Source organism: Python bivittatus, unplaced genomic scaffold, assembly GCF_059951505.1.
Source record: "Python bivittatus isolate LINGU-HERP-01145 unplaced genomic scaffold, Pbiv_v1 ctg000330_np1212, whole genome shotgun sequence".
Taxonomy (NCBI): domain Eukaryota; kingdom Metazoa; phylum Chordata; class Lepidosauria; order Squamata; family Pythonidae; genus Python; species Python bivittatus.
The window spans coordinates 16,601,457-16,624,233 of record NW_028277058.1 but is presented as its reverse complement, the minus strand read 5'-3'; the positions used below and the strand labels follow the sequence as shown (position 1 = coordinate 16,624,233).

The 22,777-nt window shown below is 37.1% G+C and overlaps 1 protein-coding gene across 1 annotated transcript in view; it reads left to right on the top strand.

Annotated features, from left to right (window-relative positions):
- The window catches only part of SLC38A1 (solute carrier family 38 member 1), a 59,483-nt gene that overhangs the window by 13,939 nt on the left and 22,767 nt on the right, over positions 1–22,777 (top strand). Inside the window, exons 3-5 of the mRNA XM_088141764.1 lie at positions 4,816–4,891; positions 6,980–7,095; positions 22,212–22,285. Of these exons, the coding sequence (XP_087997890.1) occupies positions 4,816–4,891; positions 6,980–7,095; positions 22,212–22,285 (266 nt within the window). The remainder of the gene's footprint in view (positions 1–4,815; positions 4,892–6,979; positions 7,096–22,211; positions 22,286–22,777) is intronic.

Here is a 22,777-nt window from a genome sequence, read left to right as displayed (position 1 = left end):
AGGTCTTTGCTACAAAGGTTCTTAATAAAGTGGGGTTTTTTTTAATGTATTGGATTAAACTGATTATTTTTAAGTTCAGATGAAAAAGGAAACCTTATAATTTACAGTATATGAATCCAGTAATTATTGTAAAGGAAGGCATAATAAAGTAGAAATTTTTATCCCCTAATGTTACACAGTATTATTTTCACAATGTCTCATACAAGCAGCTAAACACATCCTCTTGCACATGCAACCCCATCAAAGTAGTCCACTTCCAAATCTTGTTCAGTCTTCCTTGTGCCTGTTCTGCTCCATTCTATGGGGTTCCTGCACCCCAAAAATTGCAGGGAGAGTTGGGTATAGTAGTTAAAAAAGAAGCAGAAAAGTCCTTTTGCCTGAATGGAATTTTGTTCACTTTCTCTATATTCAGCCCAGTATTTTCATTATTTTATACTGTCTTTTTATACGTTTCAGCCCCCAATTCAGATACATTGCTAGTGTAATTTGAGTTTGCTCTCCTGTGTAAATTGTATGTGTACATAAAGGGATATGTTTCTCTTTAAATATGTATAGCATTGCAATTTTACTGGCTGATTGTAAACACTGATTGAAGAGCAAGCTCCACTGAATTCCGAAACACACTTCTTCTATTAAGACCAATTTGAGTCATTTAAGCCCCATTGCTTTCAGTGTTCATTTGATTAGCTTGATTGAGGCCACTGCGCTTATTATAAGCTAGTCAAACTTACAGTGGCATGTCCAATTAAAAGTAAGTTTCATTTAATTCTACACATCATAGAAAGCTGTCTTCTGCTAAGATAGACAATTGGTCCCTCTAGGTCACTACCATTGATGCAAATTGATAATGGTTCTCCAGTGTTTCGGGCAGGAATTTTTTCCTAATCCTACCCAGAGATGCTAGAAATTGATTTTAGGATCATCTTCATACAAAACATGTGCTCTACCACTGAACTCTTTAATGGAACTTAATCTCAGGTAAAATGTGTGCAAGATTTCAACTAAACTTTTCTCAGTGTTTGGCTATTTGTGTAATGGGCAGAAGGAATAATCTTGAAGGACAGGAGAAAGAGCTGCTACCAAAGACAATGGTCAGATAAAAGAAACCTGAATCTGAGGCTGAAGTGTAACCTGAGAAAGTGTCTCAGACAACACCCTCCCTAATTCTCATGAAGATATAAGGGGGGAGGGTGGAACCACATTTAGACTTGCAAGATTCTGTTACTATAATCTTACAATAAAAGTATTATTGGCCTACATGACTTTGGTTTCCTAGTTTAATCTATCTTGAAGGGCTGACAATTTGAGCCCAAATACAAGTTATATGTTGGAATTATGCGAGCAAGATAATAGCTGAGGCAGAAAAACTGTGGTTAAGAATACTTGCAATGCAACTCTAAATAGGTTATACTATTAGGATGCAGATGAGTCACACAACAGATCTAGTCCAGCATTTGCTTTAATTTATGGTTAGCTACATTGAATGGAACTATTAGGGAGAAATACAGTTACAAGCAAGCTGGCAGTGAAGTCAGTGGCTTATTCCTGTTGTCTAATCTCTGCCTCCTTTTTCCTGACACCATGTTATTGGACAAGATCAGTCCAACAAAGCTCTTGTTAGGGACTTATGTATTCACATGTAAACTGGAAATAGAGGCAGCCTTACCTCTGTATATATACGTATGTCCCTAGCAAGAGCCTTATTGGATTTAACAATATCCATCTTTCCTATCTGTACATCCTGTATACTACTATTGAAATGGTTGGCTGATCCAATACAGTTTCCTGAAGTACCTTTTGAACAAGAGGAAACTTACAATTTAACAATAAAGAGAAGGTGTGGGGTTCAAGGATATAAAACTGGGCACACTTTCCCTGTGACTTCAAAGAACCATCAGTGGACATTTCTAACTTTAGTGACCTAGACTGATATGTGTTGAATTTTTCATGGCATAGTCTTGATTGATTTTATTTTATTGATTTTACTATTTTACTATGTTGATTTTCTTTTATATACTCACTGACTTTAATTCTGCAAGGTGGTCTGTAAATAATTTTAATATGCCCATACTTTTCCTTATGCTAGAAGACAGAGGCCAACCAGATGGTGTTTCATTACAGTTTTGTGGAACTTTCCCTGTGTGTGTGTGTGCACATGCACGCGCGCATGTTTAGTTTCTCCAATTATTATTTTCTTATTAGATTGTAAGCAGGCAGTGCCTGCCTTATGCTTTTGCTTATTATAATATACCTAGATTTTGCAACAGTTCATAAATGTTGATGAAGGTATATAAACTTCACTGCCTAGTACCACCCACTGTATTAGATGTAGATGTTTTTAGAGATCTTAAATGTGTTAATTGTTATAGCTTTCTGGCTAAATAGTTAATTAAATTCATTCTCATTTTTACTTACATTTAAGAAGGATTTCTATGGATATTAGGTTGCTTTTTAAATATTATTTGGCAAAATAATTCATCATTGCTTTGGTATACTGAAATAATAGATATGGTTTTCTTAGCAGTCCTAGACTGCACAGAAGATATGTGATTGCTGGAAGTCTGAATTGTTTTGTCTAACATAGAGGAACCTTCAAGTGCCAGGCAGTACCAGGAAGCATTTAGAAACTAAATATGCATCTTTGTTCCGTTGTAATTCTCCTGATTACATGGTTCTTTCAGGCATGTTTTCCACATCACACATTAACAGCACAGAATTGAGTTAAACATTTTTCCCACATGAAAGAGACAGAATGAAAAATGTATATACCATGATAACAGCCTGGGTCAGTATAGGATGCCAATGAGATCTTCCTCAAAGTTGTTCCCTGCAAATATATGGGACTACAATTCTCATAATTCCCATATCTTCAATCTATTGTTCTGTAAATGGGTTGTATTACAACCTCCATGATTCCCAGACACACTGATTGGAAATTACAGTGTATCACATCTGGAAGATCTCAGGCTACATGAAAGGCTGCATTATGACTTGCATATTCTCTTTTCACTACAGCAAAAAGTCCCCGAGGAACATGGCATCTGAATGTCAACTGAAGGGGAAGTAAGAGGGGGACAGGGGGAAAAGAGTAATATAAATGAGAACAAAGCTCTTACGCAACTTTAGGTTCAAATTTAGAAGTTGATGAGGACTAAGCAATTGTGTTATTAGAGCCTTTATTGATGAGATAGCTTTTGAGGTGCTAGCCACATATCTCAAACTCATGCATTTCTCCACAAGGAAGATATACCGTATAAGATAGAGTCACGAGAACAGGCAGCCTTTTTGCAGCAAAGCAATTGGGATTTGAGAAATTAAAACAGGTGTGTTGAGCAAGTTGAAGACTTAATGCATGTATGCTTTTCCTTGCTTTTAAGGAAAGGGAAATACTGTACTGCTGTAATTCAGTTTGCTACCAATTTCAGGCAGCATGAGTTTGGGGAATTCTGGGTTTACATCCATGATCTCTTCCTGTTCCTTTTCTACAAGTTTTTATTCCCCTGAAAATGAGCAGTAATAATGTATCTGCACATTTATTCTATTTTTATTTCTTTATACAATTTCTTCCTGTCCAAAGGACCCTTGGGACAACTAAAAATGAAAAACTAAAGCATAAACAGATAAAATATGATTAAAACAATTAAAGTAAATTAATTTAAATAACTAAATTTAAATTAAATAAATGATTAAACTGAAAATGCCAGGCTGAAAAAAGAATATCTCAGTTCCTTTTGTAAAAGCAGGTGGGGAGGCTGGAGGTTGGACTGAGCACAACTGAAGAAAGAGCATGTTCCATAGCTTGAGAACAACACAGGAGAAGCTTTCCCCTTTGTGCCTAAGAAACACACCTCAGAAAGTCAGGACATCTGTAAGTAGGCTTCTCCTGTGGTCTCACTGTCTGGACAGGATCACACTGAAACTGGGAGTCTTTCAGACTGTCAGGCCCCCTGCCATTTATGGGTCTGAAGATCAAAACAGTACTGTTGTCTTCTGCTTCTAAAACAAATGACAACAAATGCATGTTCTTCAGAGTGATTATAATGTGCTTCAGATGTCCTGAACTGGTTAGCAGCCTAACTGCCTTGTTTTGCACCATCAGAACCTTCTGATCACGCCTCTCTCCATCTAGAATGCATTGCAGTAGTCAAATTGAGATGCATAGATAAGGTGTTTGCCAGTTCTGACCAGCTCTGAAATGGTCACTGCTGATACACTTTATCCTTTCACTCTTTACCATGTTTGATAATCATAGTAATACAATAAGAACTGATCTTACTATTTAGAATTCTTCTAGATCAGCTTTCTGTTTCTGAACACACCGTATGAAATGCAAGGGATTCTCTGCATTAACAAAGTCATTCCTGTCAAGCATTTGGGAAAGTGGAGCAATGCTGAATCTGCAAGTCACAGCCCAATGTTGGCAAATTCACACTGCTGTGACATTCTGGACTAGTTCTTTATTTTATCATTTGCATTTCCAGGTCACATTAAAAAATGGGTAGGAAAACATTCTCCTGTTGCAAAGTAGCCACGTCAGAGCATTATTTTTAAGCAGTGTATTGGAAAACTGAATCATATCTAGATGTCTTTTCATGTCTTTGTGTATGTGTTATTATATGCCAGGATATGCTCCGTCTGCAGTATTTGTTTACCTATGCCCTGCCTTCTCAAATGTCAGTGTACAACGTGGCTTAACAAAAACAGTCCAAATCAATATTGAAATGTCACAGCGTTCTACAACAGTAACATGATAAAAGTGCATTCATGCTATGCCTATGGTGTTAAAGAAAATCCTGCTTCCTTGTTTCCTTTCAGCAAATTCATCGCAGACCGTGAAAGCAGAAGAAGCCTAACTAACAGCCATTTGGAAAAGAAGAAGTGTGATGAATATGTAGGTTCCTCTCTTCACCTCATAGAGGTTTTCTCTCTAATGTACTGTATGTATGCAGGAACTGTTGAAGCTTACCTCCTGTGCAAGGAGAAGCTTTGCCATTAGGTACCATTTGCAGGGCTTTTCATTTGTATTTTATTTATCTGATTATATTTATGTCCTTGCCTACCTTCCAAAGGGTTCAAGGTAAGTTGCATAATTCTCTGCAGCCCAGAATTAATCTTCCTAATGACCCAGTGAATGCAGTGTAGGTAGGGTAGGTAATGAGGAGTTTGTCTTCCTCTCTCATAATAATAGAGCCCAAAATCACCTAATGAAGATAGATGGTGAGGCAGATAAACAGAGTACTTGTTCAAACAGTTAAATTATGAGATTTACTGCCTGCCATTTTCAAGAGCTTGAACAAGAGATTAGACAAATTAATAGCAGATAAGGCTCTCAATGGCTGCTAGTTCTGATGGCCATATTTTAATTCCACTAGTGGGAGCAGCAAGCCTCTCAGTATTTACTAGGGTGAGTGATGGGGAAGATGCTACTGCATTTACATTCTGCATGTGAGCTTCCTGTGAACATCTGCTTGCACACTGTGGTATAGATGGATCTTCAATCTTAGCCAGCATGTCTCTACATATGTGACATAGGCAATGAGGAGATAGATTGTATCTGTATGTCAGTTACCTAGGCTTAAGGTTAGCATGGAAATTTCTTATTCGCTGGTCTTTCATCTTAACTGCTGCTCTAGTTAAAGTTTTATACAGGTAGTCCTCACTTAATGACTACAGTTGGGACCGGAAACTCTGTGTTAAGCAATACAGCTGTTAAGTGAAACATCATGTGACTGTCCAAATTACGATGTCACTTCTGTTGCAGCTGTTAAGTGAATCGCCCATGGTCTTTAAGTGCAATGTCACATGACCACAACTTGCAACTTACTGCCTGCTTCCCCATTGTCTTTGCTTGTCAGAAGCCAGCTGTGAAGGTCGCAAATGGTGATCACGTGACTGCAGGGACACGTAATGGCCATTTGTTCTAGAACCAGCCGTAAATCTTCTTTTTCAGCATTGTTGTAAATTTGAACAGTCACTGAACAAGGCAGTTGTTAACCAAGGATTACCAGTAAAATGTCCAGTCACACCACTTCTAGCCTCAAGTAAACATAGAACATAGCCAAGGTCTGCATATGTTTATTTATGGTAAGGATGGGCAGCTGATGTACCACCATAAGCTGTGTATGGCCCAACCACCTTTTCTAGTGCCACCACCACCATCCTAGTAGACAAAGAGACTAAGTGCAGCCCACAGACATTTAGAAGATGCCTTCCCTAATTTATGGCTACATTCTTTGGTGAGTTGTAAGAGCTGCTGGGCTCTGTTGACATTATGCACCCTAAACTAAAATGTAGTGGCTTTGTGTGAGTCCTGCTGGTGGAATAGACATATTTGGTACAATTGAGCGTATTCCACATTTAACAAGCCCGGATGGAAAGACATGGATGAACAGCATATGAAACCATGTCCTCCTACTTTTAGTAGACCACCTCTTTAACAGCTTCACTTTACTGACTTCTACCACTCCTCCTTATGATCCTGCTTGTAAAAGACCTCTTCATAATTATGAAGCTTTGAAAAGAAAGAAATAGAATGAATTTGGCTTTTCAATAATTTAGTTGAGCTTAAATTGACATTAAGAATGAGATGACAATGAAATTCAACTAGATACAAGAGTGGGACCCAGTTGATAGGTACTAAATAACTACATACTACTGGGGGCTTCCTTTAAAAAATAACAAAGATGTGGATGTAGCATGTAGGCAAATGCTATCTTATTGGCCACGTGGATATGTTCCCTTTGTTTTATTATGCAGTTAATGTATAATGTTATCCTCGCTGTCTTATCTATCATTTTTCTTCTACTATTCACTGGGCAAATAATTGAATGTTAGACTCAACATACAAATGACCAATGTAATGACGAAATGACTTCTCAAAATGAATATTGAATAGAATGCTTACTGTTGCCAACCTTTGAAATTAAGGCGCATTCTTCCTTTTCTTTCTCCCTTCTTCCTTCATTCTCTCTTTTTACAGAGTCCAGGCACAACATCTTTGGGAATGTCTGTCTTCAACCTTAGTAATGCTATTATGGGCAGTGGAATATTGGGCCTTGCCTTTGCTTTGGCCAACACAGGAATTGTACTCTTTACGTAAGTAATTCATACACAAAATTCCTTTGGCACAGTTTGACACTAACATACGAGGGTTGAATGAAAAGCAATACCACCACTTCCATAAATTCAGTTGAAATAAGAATAAATTAATAGATGAAATAAGAAAATAAGAAAGTTATTTTGTTGTTAGTATTTACTTCTCCAAATAATCACCCCCTTTTGCTACATACTTCGGCCAATGGTGGACAAACTTAAAGCCATCACAAAAGAACTCCACACTTTGTTTCTTCAACCAAGTTCCAGCAGTCCTTTCCACCTCAGTTTTGAGAAAAGGTGAAAATCATAAGGTATCAAATCTGGGCTGTATGGAGGATGGAGTAAGGTAGTGAGGTCAACTTTGCAATTGCCTCTTGAAGCTTTCATCCTTGCTGTCGGCGTGCTAGGAACCCATCTTGCAAAAAACCTGTATTGAAAAACATCAATAATTTGACCCACGTATTCCTGTGAAATGCCAAGCTTGACGGCATTTGACTGTCTGCCCTTTGACTGCCAAACCCTTTGACTGATCTGCCCAATTTTATCAACCTTTCTCATGTGAAACTCATCAGTTGCTGTCACAGGTTGTCCATTTAGTTCTTGATCACACAAATCAGCTCTTCCCAGTTCATCATCTTTACATTTTTTTGGTCCAGCAATGCACAGTACTCACTTCAGCACCACCATAAACAACCTGCATTTGATTGTGAATTTCAATTGGAAGGGCTCCTTTGGCAATCAAAAATTCAATCATGGCACGTTGCTTAAAGTACACTTACTTACTGCAGGCGTTCACTTCATAAACAATAGTAACACAGCCTTTTTTCACAGCAACTTCCTGCCAGTTGAAGTGAAAAAACAGACACCAAAGAACACATAAGAGCTTCTAGCACTCAGTACTGCTATCTGTTAGTGACTTACAACTTTGGAAGCATTGCTTTTCATTCAATCCTTGTAAATATGATTCAGCTGAAGGAAAGACACAGGGAAAATTGTAATTTTCATACTTTAGTGCACTATTTTACCTGATTTGTGTTTTCCTAACCAGTACATAAACAAAATACACAGTTGTATTCACTTACTTGTAGTTTCTTAAGTTTTGTAGCGCAATTCATAAATGCAAAAATGTGTGCAGAATTAAGTAAAAATACTATGCGTAAAAAATGCACACGTAAAAGAAAATAACATACAAAATACTTTACATTTGAAAAAAACTGTTTCCCAAAAATGCATACATTAACAAACTATGTAGTGAGTAGTATGAATTTGCATGCAACTATTTTTTAAAAAATGCAACCTGAAATGAAATTGGGACAAAATGAACTTAAAGTGAAAAATCTGAAAAAGTGTATGAAAGCAGAATAGACAGATAAATGTATCCTTAATTTGAAATGCATTTTTAAATAAACAGAATGGAGTATATTAATTTAGCATGAAATTCACACATAAGTAGGACTTTTTAATAGATGATCAAGCATTGCTACTTAGTTTCTTATCTAACTTCTAAATAAATTTTAAGTTTGATTCTTAAGCCATAATCTCATGCAAAGAATACTAAACAATGTGACATGTGCTTCTCTGGGACTTCTTTCTAATCAAATAACTATCCCTACTGCTAACATTTTTCTTTCTTCAAATGTTGAATAAGCTTTCCTAGATGGTTGCCATAGATGCATTAGGACCAGCTTCCTTGAAGTCTTAGTCATCACAGCTGAATGAATGGTGTCAGCATAGGAAGGACAATATCACATTATTATCATAAACAATACAATGAAGGTGGTACCTGATCATCGAAACTGGTTAAAAAACAGGTTACTTAATTTTTTAAGAGCAAAGATAGTACTAAATGTCATTGTTCAGGTCTGGGTCTTTTGCTACTTACTACTAGAAAACGAAATACAATTACTAAAATGAATTATTGCAGCTTCTTAAAAAAAATATTGTAAACATCTTGTTACCACTGGTTCTCCTGCATTCAACTAGGACAGCTCAGAGTGATGCAGCAGTTATTGCTTTCAGATGGTATTTGTTACCAGATTTCAACCCGACAAAGAAACAGATTGGTATAAAAAAATCTGTTTAAAATAGTATTTTGGATTCATTAAGCACACAACAACACAGAAAAACTCAGATCGGTATTAAGCTTAAAGAAAAGGATTAGGCTTCATAGAAATGTGAACAAAGGAACAATGAGTAGGCTCAGCCAATCCACAGATAAAGCCTCTGAGAAAGACTATCTTGAAGGAAGTCAGACAAGGCTTGATTTGTGCTCATCCAAAATAAAAGCAAACCTTGATGCCGCTCCATCTAGACACCTACTGCGCTAGGTGAGCTAGATTCCTCCCTGAATCCCAAAAGGGTTTATCCCACAGCCTGGGGGGAGGTAGGGCTTAGATTCCTTCACCCAGCTAATTTCCTAGATGAACTCAAAAGAAGATCTTCAATGAGATCCTTCATTGTTTAACCTCAAGGGAGAGAAATTGTTGGTCTGCAGGTCAATTGAGGAAGTATTCTGCCCTTACAGGAATCTCTAGAAGCATATGTTGCTAGAAGTGCCTGTTATACACCTCTATAAAATGTGCTATCTGATTCCAAGCCAGTCATTATTTTGGTCAGATGCTATGCTCAATAAGGTCATTCACTTTTTAAATGTTTGTTCCAAACTAATGAATCCCATAGTATTAATTGAAACATGAACAAATGTCATAGCTACATACTAAACACAGTGAAAACAGTTTGAATTTTTAGTTTCCCCCCGGAAATAAGTATAATTGGATTCAGTGAGATAACCTACATATGTTTGAAGCTTCCCCATGAAAAACAAGTCCCTGGGTTAAATTGTTAGGCTATAAATTTGTTAAGCATAAGATAATTCTGTTTTTATACATGTTTTACTGCCACACCCCAACTTGTCAATATTGGCTGTTGCACTGTCAACATTTCTTATTCTGGCCGTATTAGTAATCCATCCTTATGTTTACCAACAGGCAGTGGTAAGTGTCTTGACCGCTGAGTTAAAATTCCTGTTGAAATCAATCTCTTCTCTACTTTGTCAATTCCATCTTAGCTGCAATTGAAGAAACAAAGCAACCAAAGCACAGTTAGTACTGGTTTGCATGGTGATGTTAAAAACAGATTATTTCAATCTTCCTGAAGTGCCAAAGAGTGAAAAGGAACATTGAGGTGACTTCATAGTCTTTTTTTTCCAAAAAAAAGAAAAATACTCTATCAGGCCCAGATATTTGGCCTACCAGAAAAAAAAATCTATTGTAAATTAGACATCTTACAGGTTTTAAAAAAGACTGATGCCACCATATAAAATGGAAGAAAAAAACCCTGTGAACTCTGGAGGAAGGAATTTCATAATTTAAGTGTGTGAGAATTTAAGATATAATATGTGAATTATTCAGGGACAATAAACTGACTGTAGTCTTATGCACAGTTACTCAAGAATAAGTGATGCTGACCTGCCACAATATACTTCTCAAACATTTGTAAAACTACATTGCATAGGCTCATTTAAGCACGCCTTTATTTCTGTTTTTTTTAAAAAAAGTATTGTGAGAGTTAAAGTGGAGAGGAGAAAGCCTTAAAACATGCTGTTATTATTTGGCATTGTTTTTGATTCAAACAATCTAGTGTTTATTAATGAACTGACTAACAAAGCAAACAGATGCAATTAAAGATTCATGTATGATGAGATCAGTGCCCTTATTTAATTAATTAGATGTCTTTGGTCCCATTTGACTTCTACTGATAACTGCGTGGACAAACACTCACCATCCTGACCTATGTTAAGTAAAAACTCAGTTTTTTCAAAGACATTCCAATAATCTCTCTAAACCTGTCTGTCGATTTTATTTTTGTCCTCCCCTTTTTCTACTTCTGTCAAATCATTTTTCCCCTTCATTCACCATTCATTTGCACTACCCTTCCAAAGTATATGACTTTCTGTTCACTGATCATTGGCTCAAAGGAACACTCAGCCTTTATTTGATCTAAGACTGATTGATTTGTTCTTTTTGGGGGCCATGAGCAACTGTCCCCAAATCCATTGTTCAAAAATACATTTTTTTCTTTTGCACTTTCTTAAATCTACCAGTTCTGCAAAAATTCATATGGCCACTGGATAGCAACAGAGTTAGAGTTTTCTACAACATTTTCCTGCCATCTAGTGATCAACTGGATTTTTGTAGCTTAGAGCTGATGCTCAGCTCTTCCTTGGGTTTCCAGCTTTTCACAGCCATGCATTGCCACTGGAGATAACACTGCTTTTAACTATTCTGAACTTAGTTGTCAGTGAAATGTCCTTATCCTTCATTCGTGTATCATGTCTAAGTTTATCATTGCTCTTCTCTGTAGGATTAATTTCCTCTTTATTTCTCCAGCACACTGTGCATCTTTATATATTCTTGAGCCCAAAAAAACAAAAATATCAGCCATCTTCACTTCTTCAACTATAAGTTCACTATACGTGTAGGTGACATTAACTTTCTCATCTTAATGTTAAGATGAATGACTAAGTATTAACGTATTTTTCATTTTCTATTATTGTTTTCATAATAAGCTTTTTAAAGTCTTTTAGATAAATTCCTGGTGACTATATGGATGAGTCCATGTTGTTCTATTGGCAACAGTATTACTGCAGTTAATTGCCATTTCCTTCTTCCAGATTTTTTATTATTATTTATTTCACAGTCTTATTTTAAGCTTTGGGATTTCTTAGTGGCCTTCCATACAAGTTCTAAATCACCCCACCCCAACTTAGTGTTTTTTAAATCAGCCAAGGTCAACTAGATACTGCTACTTGCTGTGTCTAATCTTCTTTACATACAGGTAACATGTGGTTTTCTGCACATCTCTAATGTTAAGATCTTGACCTTCTGCTGTTCCAGCTATCATCTCTTTATATCTCACTTCTGACATTCTCATTCTATATTTACTGTCTGAATTAAACAAATATGGGGCCAATATGCATTCTTGGCTCACTCCCTTCTTTATTCTGAACTACTGTCCAGATTTCTGTTTCCCCAGATTCATTCTTAAAATAGCCCCTTGTTTTTTGGAAGGATTTCTTGGAAGAATAATCCAGTGTTCTGCCACACCAATTAGCCTTAATATGTTTTATATTCTGGCATGACCTACGCATTCATAGACCTTGTATATAGTCAAGGTAAAACTCCTTGTACTTTCTTGTTCTCTTCATTATTCATCATGTATCTGTCTAGTCCCTCTGCCTTTTCTGAAACCTGTTTCTCCATCTATGGTTTCATGTGTCTTTGTCAAAACTTGGTTTTTGCAAGGAATTTATTTAGTGGTATGGCAATGTGCACATCCTTTTGCATCCTTTCTTCATTAGTATATGCACTAATCTTTCCCAGTCTCTAGACTACAGTCTTGTTCTGTATTTGTAGATACGGAGCTAACAGCACTTTATCTGCCTCTTCTGCTGTTTTAAAGAGTTCAGTGGATATTTTAGCCATACCTAGTGATTTCCTATTTTACAGCAGATTTGTTGATGATAACATTCAAACATTTAACAACCTTCACAGTAGTATCTAAATTTAAACCAAATAACTAAAGGCTAATATCAAAGTAATCTATAAAAGATTTCAGCAAAGATCATTATAAACATTCATTAGTTTCATTCTATAAATTAACTTTAAAAGATGTGTTTGATGGATTCAATATTTCTAGACTTGCATGTGTTAAACTTTGCCACTGAAAAGACTCTTTTGTGTTTTTACATTGTCAAGTACAGCAGAGAAAAAAAACAAGAAGACTGGCCTAACAGGTTCTGCCTGCTTTTAATAATTAAATACTTAATAGGAGCTGAGGATATAATGAAAGAACAACAGGCTATTTCATATTCAAGGATGAATTGTAAAGTCTGTGTATATGTTTTGGTTCATTGGTTGTTGTCAATGTATCTAACAAGCTTTATTTCTGAGGCAAGTTTGGTTACATTGATGCTCAATGTTATCAAAACCATATTTTGCAATCCATGGCTACAGCTTTTAAAGTAACTGAACTGAGAATCTCTTGCACAGCTTTCTCCAGGTTAGTGCCTTCCAGAATTATTGCTTACACATCCATGCTGAATAGCAATGAGAAGAGCAGTAGACTAACAAATCTGGAGGCTATCAAGTTGGGAGAGCTGATTCAAATTTTATAACATAATCAAGATGAACCACGGGTTTACCTGGTTACTTAAAGGTGAAAGAAGAATGTAGGGAAGAGGGGAATTCTGAATAAGTAGTAATTCCAACTTTTGCTACTGAATATATTCAACAAATCAAAGGTGTTTTCTCTAGTAAAGAAACTATAGTTTTCTTTTGCTTTTAAAGTGCTTGTGTTGTGCTGCCCCTCTGAATCCAGTGACTTACTTTGATGGCCAGTTTTTTGGAGAAATATGTAGAAAGAATCTGACTGCACATGCCACTCTCTCCCAATTTACCTCTTACCTAATCCTCCTCAATTCCCCTTTTCTACTGTAAAAGTGGGTTTCAGGGAGAATGGAGATTAGAAAAGAGAAAGGAAATGGAAGAAAGAGTCTTTTACACATGAACTCATATTTTCTCACACCCTTGATTTCTGTGACAGTACTTGAATGAGGGAAAAGAGAGGGGATTGAAGCAAGGGAAAAGGTGGGATTAGAGAAGTGGGGAAGGACTTTGTCTTGCACTTTGTCTCTTTATCCCTGGAGTTCTATGAATAAAGGAGCTGGGATGAACTCTTGCTAGCACCTCTCAGGTTAGCCTACATAATGATTGACAAATGTACTCAAATGTACTGTACACTACAGAACAGAGAGATCCAAATGATTCATACAACTGAGTAATGTCTTATTCTACAGGGAAAACATTTTTGAGTGTCATAAACCAGAGTTGCAGGAAAGTTCAGTACTGTGAACATTTCATCTAAGAATAAATAAGCAAAAAAAACCCCAACCCCCTAATTCTTAGCTCAGTAATCCATCTACATACCTGAAATAGTGGCAGGGCAATAAAATAACTCAACATTTTTTTTGGACACATCACAGCCTTTGCCACCCACTGAGCTCTCTCTCTCAGCCAGCCTATGTATCTTCCATCGGGGAGGGGGGGGGGGGAATAAAAATCAGCATCCAGCCTGCTCTCTGAGCTGAGGAGATGGGATAAAACAAGATTTCCCACCAATGAGAACCTACCCCCTCTACAGTCCAGGAATTAAATGTTTTAGAATCATTTTTGCAGCATTTCCTGGTATGTCACAGCTGAGAGGGGTATTCAATAGCTCAGTTGCTGATAGAATGCGGAACCCTCACACTGTCTTGGGGGCACAGAATACAGTACACAAGGACTTCGAAGTGCACAGGGTACATTGTCCAGTGCTATATTCATCCCATTTTAAACAAAATAGCCAAATGTTGCCAACTAACCAACCTCCTCTTGTACTTTCAGTAGCAGTATGAGGTGCATAACTCAACAGTTAAGCCTGCACACTGCATGTAGATAAATATTTATTATGATCTATTGATGTTCATACAACAAGCAGCTATAATAGCTAGCTAAAATACTGGCAGTTCTTTTCACCGTGTCTTATGAATGCAACTGTAGAATTTAGATAAACTCTGCAGCCTGTTAGGATATATTCTCGAATAGCCTGCCACTGAGCTCTTTAACACCTCACAGGAGAGAGGCAACACCTTTGTACCTCTTGCAGAACATGAGAATCATTTGTTCTGTAAACATTCAGCATCTTTCAAAAATATAGCAAGGAGCCACTTTTCTCTTTTCGGTACACTAATGCTCAAAATTTGCACAAATATGTCTGTGCTGTCATGACTCAATTCAATGGCCTTGTTTGCTCAGATTTCCTTTTATGAAGTTTAAAATGGTCAGCTACCGAGAATGCTCTGTGCATTCTTGGCACAAATATTTCTGCAGTTGTGTGGTTTTGTTTTGAATAGACTTGAAATGCATGCTTCCCTGGTTTAGTTTAATGTAAGAAACTTACGAACTCTTGGGACACTGCAGGATTTTCTACGCTTCATTGTGCGTATGTTTTGAATCTGCAGAAAGCCAGCACTGTTCGTATTTTCATACCACTCCATGGGATGGTACTGGCAGTAGTCCGTCTGTCTCAGCCACATGTAATACAACAAACAGCCTTTTCTTGGAAGACATGGAAAAAAACCACAGGCAACCTGTGAAAGCTTGTAAGGGCAGGAAAGGACAGCCAAATACAAGTTAGAACAGTTCCATTTTAAGCGAGACCATCAGGAGTTTAACATTAGGAACTTTGTTTTTATTTTTGCTGAAAGTATTGTGTGAAGCTTTTTAATAAACTACTGTGAACAGTTGAAGCCCCTGGACATTTCTTCTTCCTCGAGTCAAACAATGGAGCAAAATCAAGTGTAATAATACTTTTATTATCTTACGTATCTTACTAGGAACTGTAATGCAATGTAAATGTAGGGTCTTTGGGGATATAGTATATAGTATTTCACACAGCTTTTCCTAGGCATCTCTGGGACCCAGTTCTCACTGAACTGGTTAATATTTTATTTATATGTACAAATTTCATGGCTTAGGCACCCTTCACCTCACCTGTCCTGTTACAGCTAGAACCAATGATCATTACTTCCATTGTATGAACCCAGATAAACTCTGGTTGGTCATAACTGTGATTTAAGGAAATAAGCAAGCTCAAAAGCATGAGTTATTATTGGGACTTGTTTTCTTAAGTGATAAAGATTAAACACATTTCTTGTATGAGAAAGAACATATTTTAATAGAAAATTGAAATAAAACTACTGTGAAGCTAGGGTGGAGCAGGGGAAGAAAGAAAGAAATGCAGAAGCCAGAGGCTCACATGGGCAGGTAGAGATAAAGTCCACCTTATAATTCAAAACAAGTCATTTCTCTATCGCACAAATTATCTTTTTAGAAAAATAGAAAAGGATTTTAAAAGAGAAATCTTACAAGAATTATATTTCTTCAAAGTGCCTCACAAAACTGGACAGAAACATTCACTTCCTTGTTGAATACTAAGAACAGTAAGTTGAGTGGAGATCATTATAGGAGTATACATCCTGGCCATAATTTAATACATTAAGGACAAAGTATCACCTAATAAGATTGCTTATGCTAACAAAAAGTTGCATTGTAATTGAGTGTTAATTAAATAATGATTTTAAGAGCTTGACTTCACTTGCTCAAAGTGATGCAACTAATTCATTAAGCATATTTTGAACATCTGGCTTGGGGCATCTGCTATGGTTCAACAGTTCCTGAGTAAATCTTATTCATCCAAGCATTAACAGAAGAAGTAAAGCTTAAACTCTACGTAGCATCATGCTGTAGTTAGTATGCTCTGTAGAAGGTGGCAAATGCTTATTGGTTAAAGTTGTTTATATTCAGTCCATTCCATATAAATATCAGTGAGATTTTTCTCTATCCCAAAATTGTTAGGGACATGAAGCAGCTAGAGTTATTATGCTTGTCATTTAGAACTGCATGAACAATGTTGGAGGTGGTATCATGGGTGACCATGAGAAGCCACAATAATTGCATGTGCTTCGTGATGTCATCATACATGTGCTGTCACATGCCGATGGATGGTAAGTCTGATGACATTCAAGAAAGGACACTCAAACTCCCATGCTATTTGATGAAAAAGGCAGCATATAAATTTAATAATTGGATAAAAGTTGTGCTTGGTTGATTTCTTATCAAATAGTACAAATACAAATTACTGTAGCAAAATGTAGTTTCTGGCAAAAAAAATTCAATCAATAAATGTCTTGACCAAATCTGAATAATTGTTAGGATAGAAAACAATTGGCAATAAAATTGAAATTGTTGTTGTTGTTTAGTCGTTAAGTCGTGTCCAACTCTTCGTGACCCCATGAACCATATTGCGCCAGGCCTTCCTGTCCTTCACTGCCTCCCTGAGTTTGCTCAGTTTCATGCTCAAAATTGAAATTACTGAAATCTAAAACTAGTGGTGGGAAAAGAGGAGAATCTAGCCATTTTGTCTGTTCAAATGTATTAGTAAACAATCTAAAGGCAGCTAGCCAATGTACACCTGAATGTTCAAGTCTGTGAAACACATCTTCAGTAAGATGACCCATAAAGCTCTTTTCCATCAGATCAACAGCTGCCATTATTTCGGTAAAATCTATATAAACTTAAGGACTCAGATCTCACATTTTAAAAAATTATAAAATTAAGAGAAAAGGAAAGTAACCATTTTGTACTGAGGTACCCACAGGGACAATCACTAGCTTCGAATTAAGCAAAGTGAAAAATTTGGTTGTGATTTTGTTTTTTTATAACCCAGATTGTTCTTCCATGATTCATTTAATGTTATGAGGTCTAGTCTCCCAGTGCTAAAAAGTAAAACATAAACATATTTGTGGAATAAATTCAGAAGTCTAATTGAACAATTATTTTTTGAGATTGGCTTTGCTACCTTAGAAAAATAAGAATTCATTTTCACTATTTACAGCTTAGTCTTTTATATTTATAAACTAAATCACGTTTTTGGTAGGTTTTACTTTCAAATAGTAATGGAATTGAAGTTTCAGAGAATATATTTTCTTAGTTATATCACAGATAGTGTCACCACGTTATTAGATACTAAATAACAGGGTATATAGAATATCCTGTCCATAGCTTAGCTGTTGCTTTCAATTATTTTAAGAATATGCTGTTGTGGGGCTGATGTTGGATACTTCCTAAATCCAGAAATCATATGTTGATATTATATTATTCTGGTATCAGTATTTTCCAGAAAAATAATATGGAACTCGGTTAAGCAAAAATGCATTTGTGATATTGTATACTAAATCACTCCAGATTTAGATAGGTAATTTAATCTCTGTGGGGTCTATAAGGCATTGGGTTTCCTTTGCTATTCTTGTTTGCAAGGTTGGATTGTCAAATTGCAGCTGTTTTCTTTGATCTAGTAGTGGCCAACCACTACCACCAAGCTTCTTCCCAAGTGTTTTTCATGGATATGATAGGGCGTATTATATATTTGATTAATATATTAAATGCACATACAAATTGCCTGTTGCCTTGATCATAAAAGAAATTCTGTGATTCCATTAGAAGAATAACCCATGATAACAAAGGGAATTAATGTTCCCCTTAGCTTAGCCAATCCAAATTGTGAAAATTTTATGTTTTAGTCAGAATACTTTTTTAATTTGGGCTCTTAAAATACTTCTTTTAAATAAACGATCCTGGAATGCCCCAATCTAGAATGGCAGGGCTTTATACCTATTCTCCATGGCCCAGATCTGCAGCTATTGCTCCATCTCAGCCACTCTCCGTAATGTTACTTTTTTTCACACAAACTGATCTGCACACTGTGCAAACAATAAACCTGAGAAGCCACAGAGGTGGCCACGTCTTTAAGGAGGGTGCTTCTCAGCAGCAGAATTTCACAAAGCTTCCCTTGTGAACCTCAAATGAATTTCACAATCCTTACTTCTATTACTCATTGCCTTTAATGTTTTCCATTAGCCTAATAAGCTGAATCTTGAAATCAGATTTATACTGCAGTCAATTGCAAGGAGAATTTGAAACTGTGAAACCTGAAATAGTCTCTGAGATTGCAACGCTATGCCTGCATATCTGGAGTAAGATCTTTTGAATGTAGTGAGATGTGGTGTGTAGAATTGCACCGCAATTCATGTTTTGCTAAGAACCCATTGTTCCTGTAGAAGTAGAATTGTGATTAAGTACCTACTATAATTTTGGCACAAATTCTGGATAAAAATTAATTAAAATTGAGAAATAGGATAGTTTGAATGAAAAAGTTCTTCAGCAAATATTCTTAAGATTGATTTTCCAACCATTTCAGTGTAATGAATTTAAGCCAAATATCTAGAATTGGCAAGGCTAGAATTGCTTGTTTAGTTGTTGTTGTTTAGTCGTTAAGTCGTGTCCGACTCTTCGTGACCCCATGAACCATATTGCGCCAGGCCTTCCTGTCCTTCACTGCCTCCCTGAGTTTGCTCAGTTTCATGCTCATTGCTTCAGTGATGCTATCTAACCATCTCATCCTCTGCCGTCCTCTTCTCCTTTTGCCTTCAATCTTTCCCAGCATCAGGGTCTTCTCCAAAGAGATCTCTCTTCGCATTAGGTGGCCAAAATATCTGAGCTTGAGCTTCATTATCGATCCTTCCAATGAGCAATCAGGGTTGATTTCCTTTAAGATTGACTGGTTTGACCTCCTAGCAGTCCAGGGAACTCTTAAGAGTCTTCTCCAGCACCACAGTTCAAAGGCATCAATTCTTCGGCGCTCGGCCTTTTTTATGGTCCAGCTCTCACAGCCATACATTACTACTGGAAAAACCATAGCTTTGACTATGCGGATCTTTGTCGGCAAGGTGACGTCTCTGCTTTTTAATATGCTATCTAGGCTTGCCATAGCTTTCCTCCCAAGGAGCAAGCGTCTTTTAATTTCATGGCTGCAGTCTCCGTCTGCGGTGATCTTGGAGCCCAAATAAATGAAGTCTGTTACTGCTTCCATTTCTACCCCTTCTATTTGCCAGGAATTGATGGGTCCAGATGCCATGATCTTAGTTTTTTTAATGTTGAGTTTCAAGCCAGCTTTTGCACTCTCCTCTTTCACCCTCATCAAGAGGCTCTTTAGTTCTTCTTCACTTTCTGCCATTAGGGTGGTATCGTCCGCATATCTGAGGTTGTTGATGATTCTCCCTGCAATCTTAATTCCGGCTTGTGATTCTTCCAGCCTGGCATTTCTCATGATGTACTCTGCATATAGGTTAAATAAGCAGGGTTACAGTATACAGCCTTGTCGTACACCTTTCCCTATTTTGAACCATTCGGTTGTTCCGTGACTGGTTCTAACTGTTGCTTCTTGGCCCGCATACAGATTTCTCAGGAGACAGGTAAGGTGGTCTGGTATTCCCATCTCTTTAAGAATTTGCCACAGTTTGTTGTGATCCACACAATCAAAGGCTTTTGCATAGTCAATGAAGCAGAAGTAGATATTTTTCTGGAACTCTCGTGCTTTCTCCATGATCCAGCGAATGTTGGCGATTTGATCTCTAGTTCCTCTGCCTCTTCGAAACCCAGCTTGTACATCCGGTAGTTCTCGGTTCATATATTGCTGAAGCCTAGCTTGTAGGATTTTGAGCATAACCTTGCTAGCATGTGAAATGAGTGCAATTGTGCGATAGTTTGAGTATTCTTTGGCGTTGCCCTTCTTTGGAATTGGAACGTAAACTGACCTTTTCCAATCCCGTGGCCACTGTTGCGTTTTCCAAACTTGCTGGCATATTGAGTGCAGCACTTTAACACCATCATCTTTTAGTATTTTAAATAACTCAGCTGGAATCCTGTCATCTCCACTAGCTTTGTTGTTAGCAATGCTTCCTAAGGCCCACTTGACTTCACTCTCTAGGATGTCTGGCTCAAGGTCAGTGATCACACCAGCGTGGACATCAGGGACATTAAGATCTTTCTTGTATAGTTCTTCTGTGTATTCTTGCCACCTCTTCTTAATCTCTTCTGCTTCTGTTAGGTCCCTGCCTTTTTTGTCCTTTATCATGCCCATCTTTGCACTAAACGTTCCTTTCATATCTCCAATTTTCTTGAAGAGATCTCTAGTCTTCCCCATTCTATTGTTTTCCTCAATTTCTTTGCATTGTTCATTTAAGAAGGCCTTCTTATCTCTCCTGGCTATTCTCTGGAAATCTGCATTCAGCTGCTTATATCTTTCCCTTTCACCCTTGCTTTTCGCATTCCTTCTTTCCACAGCTATTTGTAAAGCCTCATCAGACAGCCATTTTGCTTTCTTGCATTTCTTTTTCTTTGGGATGGTTTTAGTTGCTGCCTCCTGTACAATGTTACGGACCTCCGTCCATAGTTCTTCAGGCACTCTGTCTACCAAATCTAATCCTCTAAATCTATTCATCACCTTCACTGTGTACTCACAAGGAATATGATCTAAGTCATACCTGAGTGGTCTAGTGGTTTTCCCTACATTCTTCAATTTAAGCCTAAATTTTGCAGTAAGAAGCTCATGATCTGAGCCACAGTCAGCTCCTGGTCTTGTTTTTGCTGTCTGTATAGAGCTTCTCCATCTTTGGCTGCAAAGTATATAATCAATCTGGTTTCGGTATTGACCATCTGGTGATGTCCATGTGTAGAGTCGTCTCTTGTGTTGTTGGAAAAGAGTGTTTGCTATGACTAGCTTGTTCTCTTGACAGAACTCTATTAGCCTTTGCCCTGCTTCATTTTGTACTCCAAGGCCAAATTTGCCTGTTATTCCGATTACTCCTTGACTTCCTACTTTGGCATTCCAATCCCCTATGATGAAAAGGACATCTTTTTGGTGCTAGTTCTAGAAGGTGTTGTAGGTCTTCATAGAAGCGGTCAACTTCAGCTTCTTCAGCATCAGTGGTTGGGGCATAGACTTGGATGACTGTGATATTGAATGGTTTGCCTTGGATACGCACTGAGATCATTCTGTCGTTTTTGAGGTTGTACCCCATTACTGCCTTTCCCACTCTCTTATTCACTATGAGTGCAACTCCATTTCTTCTAAGGGTTTCTTGCCCACAGTAGTAGATATAATGGTCACCCGAATTAAATTCACCCATTCCCGTCCATTTCAGTTCGCTGATTCCCAAGATGTCGACGTTCAATCTTGTCATCTCATGTTTGACCACATCCAGCTTGCCTTGGTTCATAGATCTTACATTCCAGGTACCTATACAATATTGTTCTTTACAGCATCGGACCTTCTTTTCGCTTCCAGATACATCCACAGCTGAACGTCCTTTCGGCTTTGGCCCAGCCGCTTCGCTTGTTTAGTATTAATTGCTAAATTTAAAGTCACCACACTCAGAAGAGTATGGGCTCGAATGTCCTCAAAATTGGTCCAAAATATCTTAGGACCAAATGACAAATTTCAGAGCAATTATTTTAATGTCTGATTTGTCATTTGTCACTGGGCTATTAATAAGGCCTGCCCCCCAAGTAATGGTGCTAACATAAGGGAGCCATATTCTTATTACTACTTCACATTCGTGCTTACTCAACTTTTATATTATAGTGCTGAAAGGTTTTTTCTTTCTTTTTCCCCTATAGGTTGCTTTTGATTTCAGTGACACTGCTGTCCATTTATTCAATAAATCTCTTGTTAACATGTGCAAAGGAAACAGGTAATTCATAAATTTTTATATTATTTTGCTACAAGGGAACAATGTAGAGATTATGAATGTGGCAAATAAAAGCTTAAATCTTCTACCCTATTTTGCTTTGCTTTATTAATTCTAAAAAAATTAACTATGCTTTGTTAAACCAAGAAAAAAATAGAAGCATTATTTAGTTTCGCTTTATTAAACTAAAAAAAGTACATACTGCTAAAGCTAAAATGTGATCTTAATAATATATTGAGGTTAAACGTAGTACATAATAATGTATGTTTAAAAAGGCAAAGAGAAAATAAATCAGAGAATCTTGACCAAATTGTTTGAAATCACCTTCTTTGCCCCTTTGTTGAAAAAAGAGCAAGTTCTGCAGAGGTATATTGTCAAAACAGAGAGTGAGGAATGAAACAGTAACTTCAAGGACATTGGAGACATGGATTAATCCATTTCGCTAAAATAATTCAATGCAGATTCTGTATACTGTATGTGTATGTGTGTCTGTAT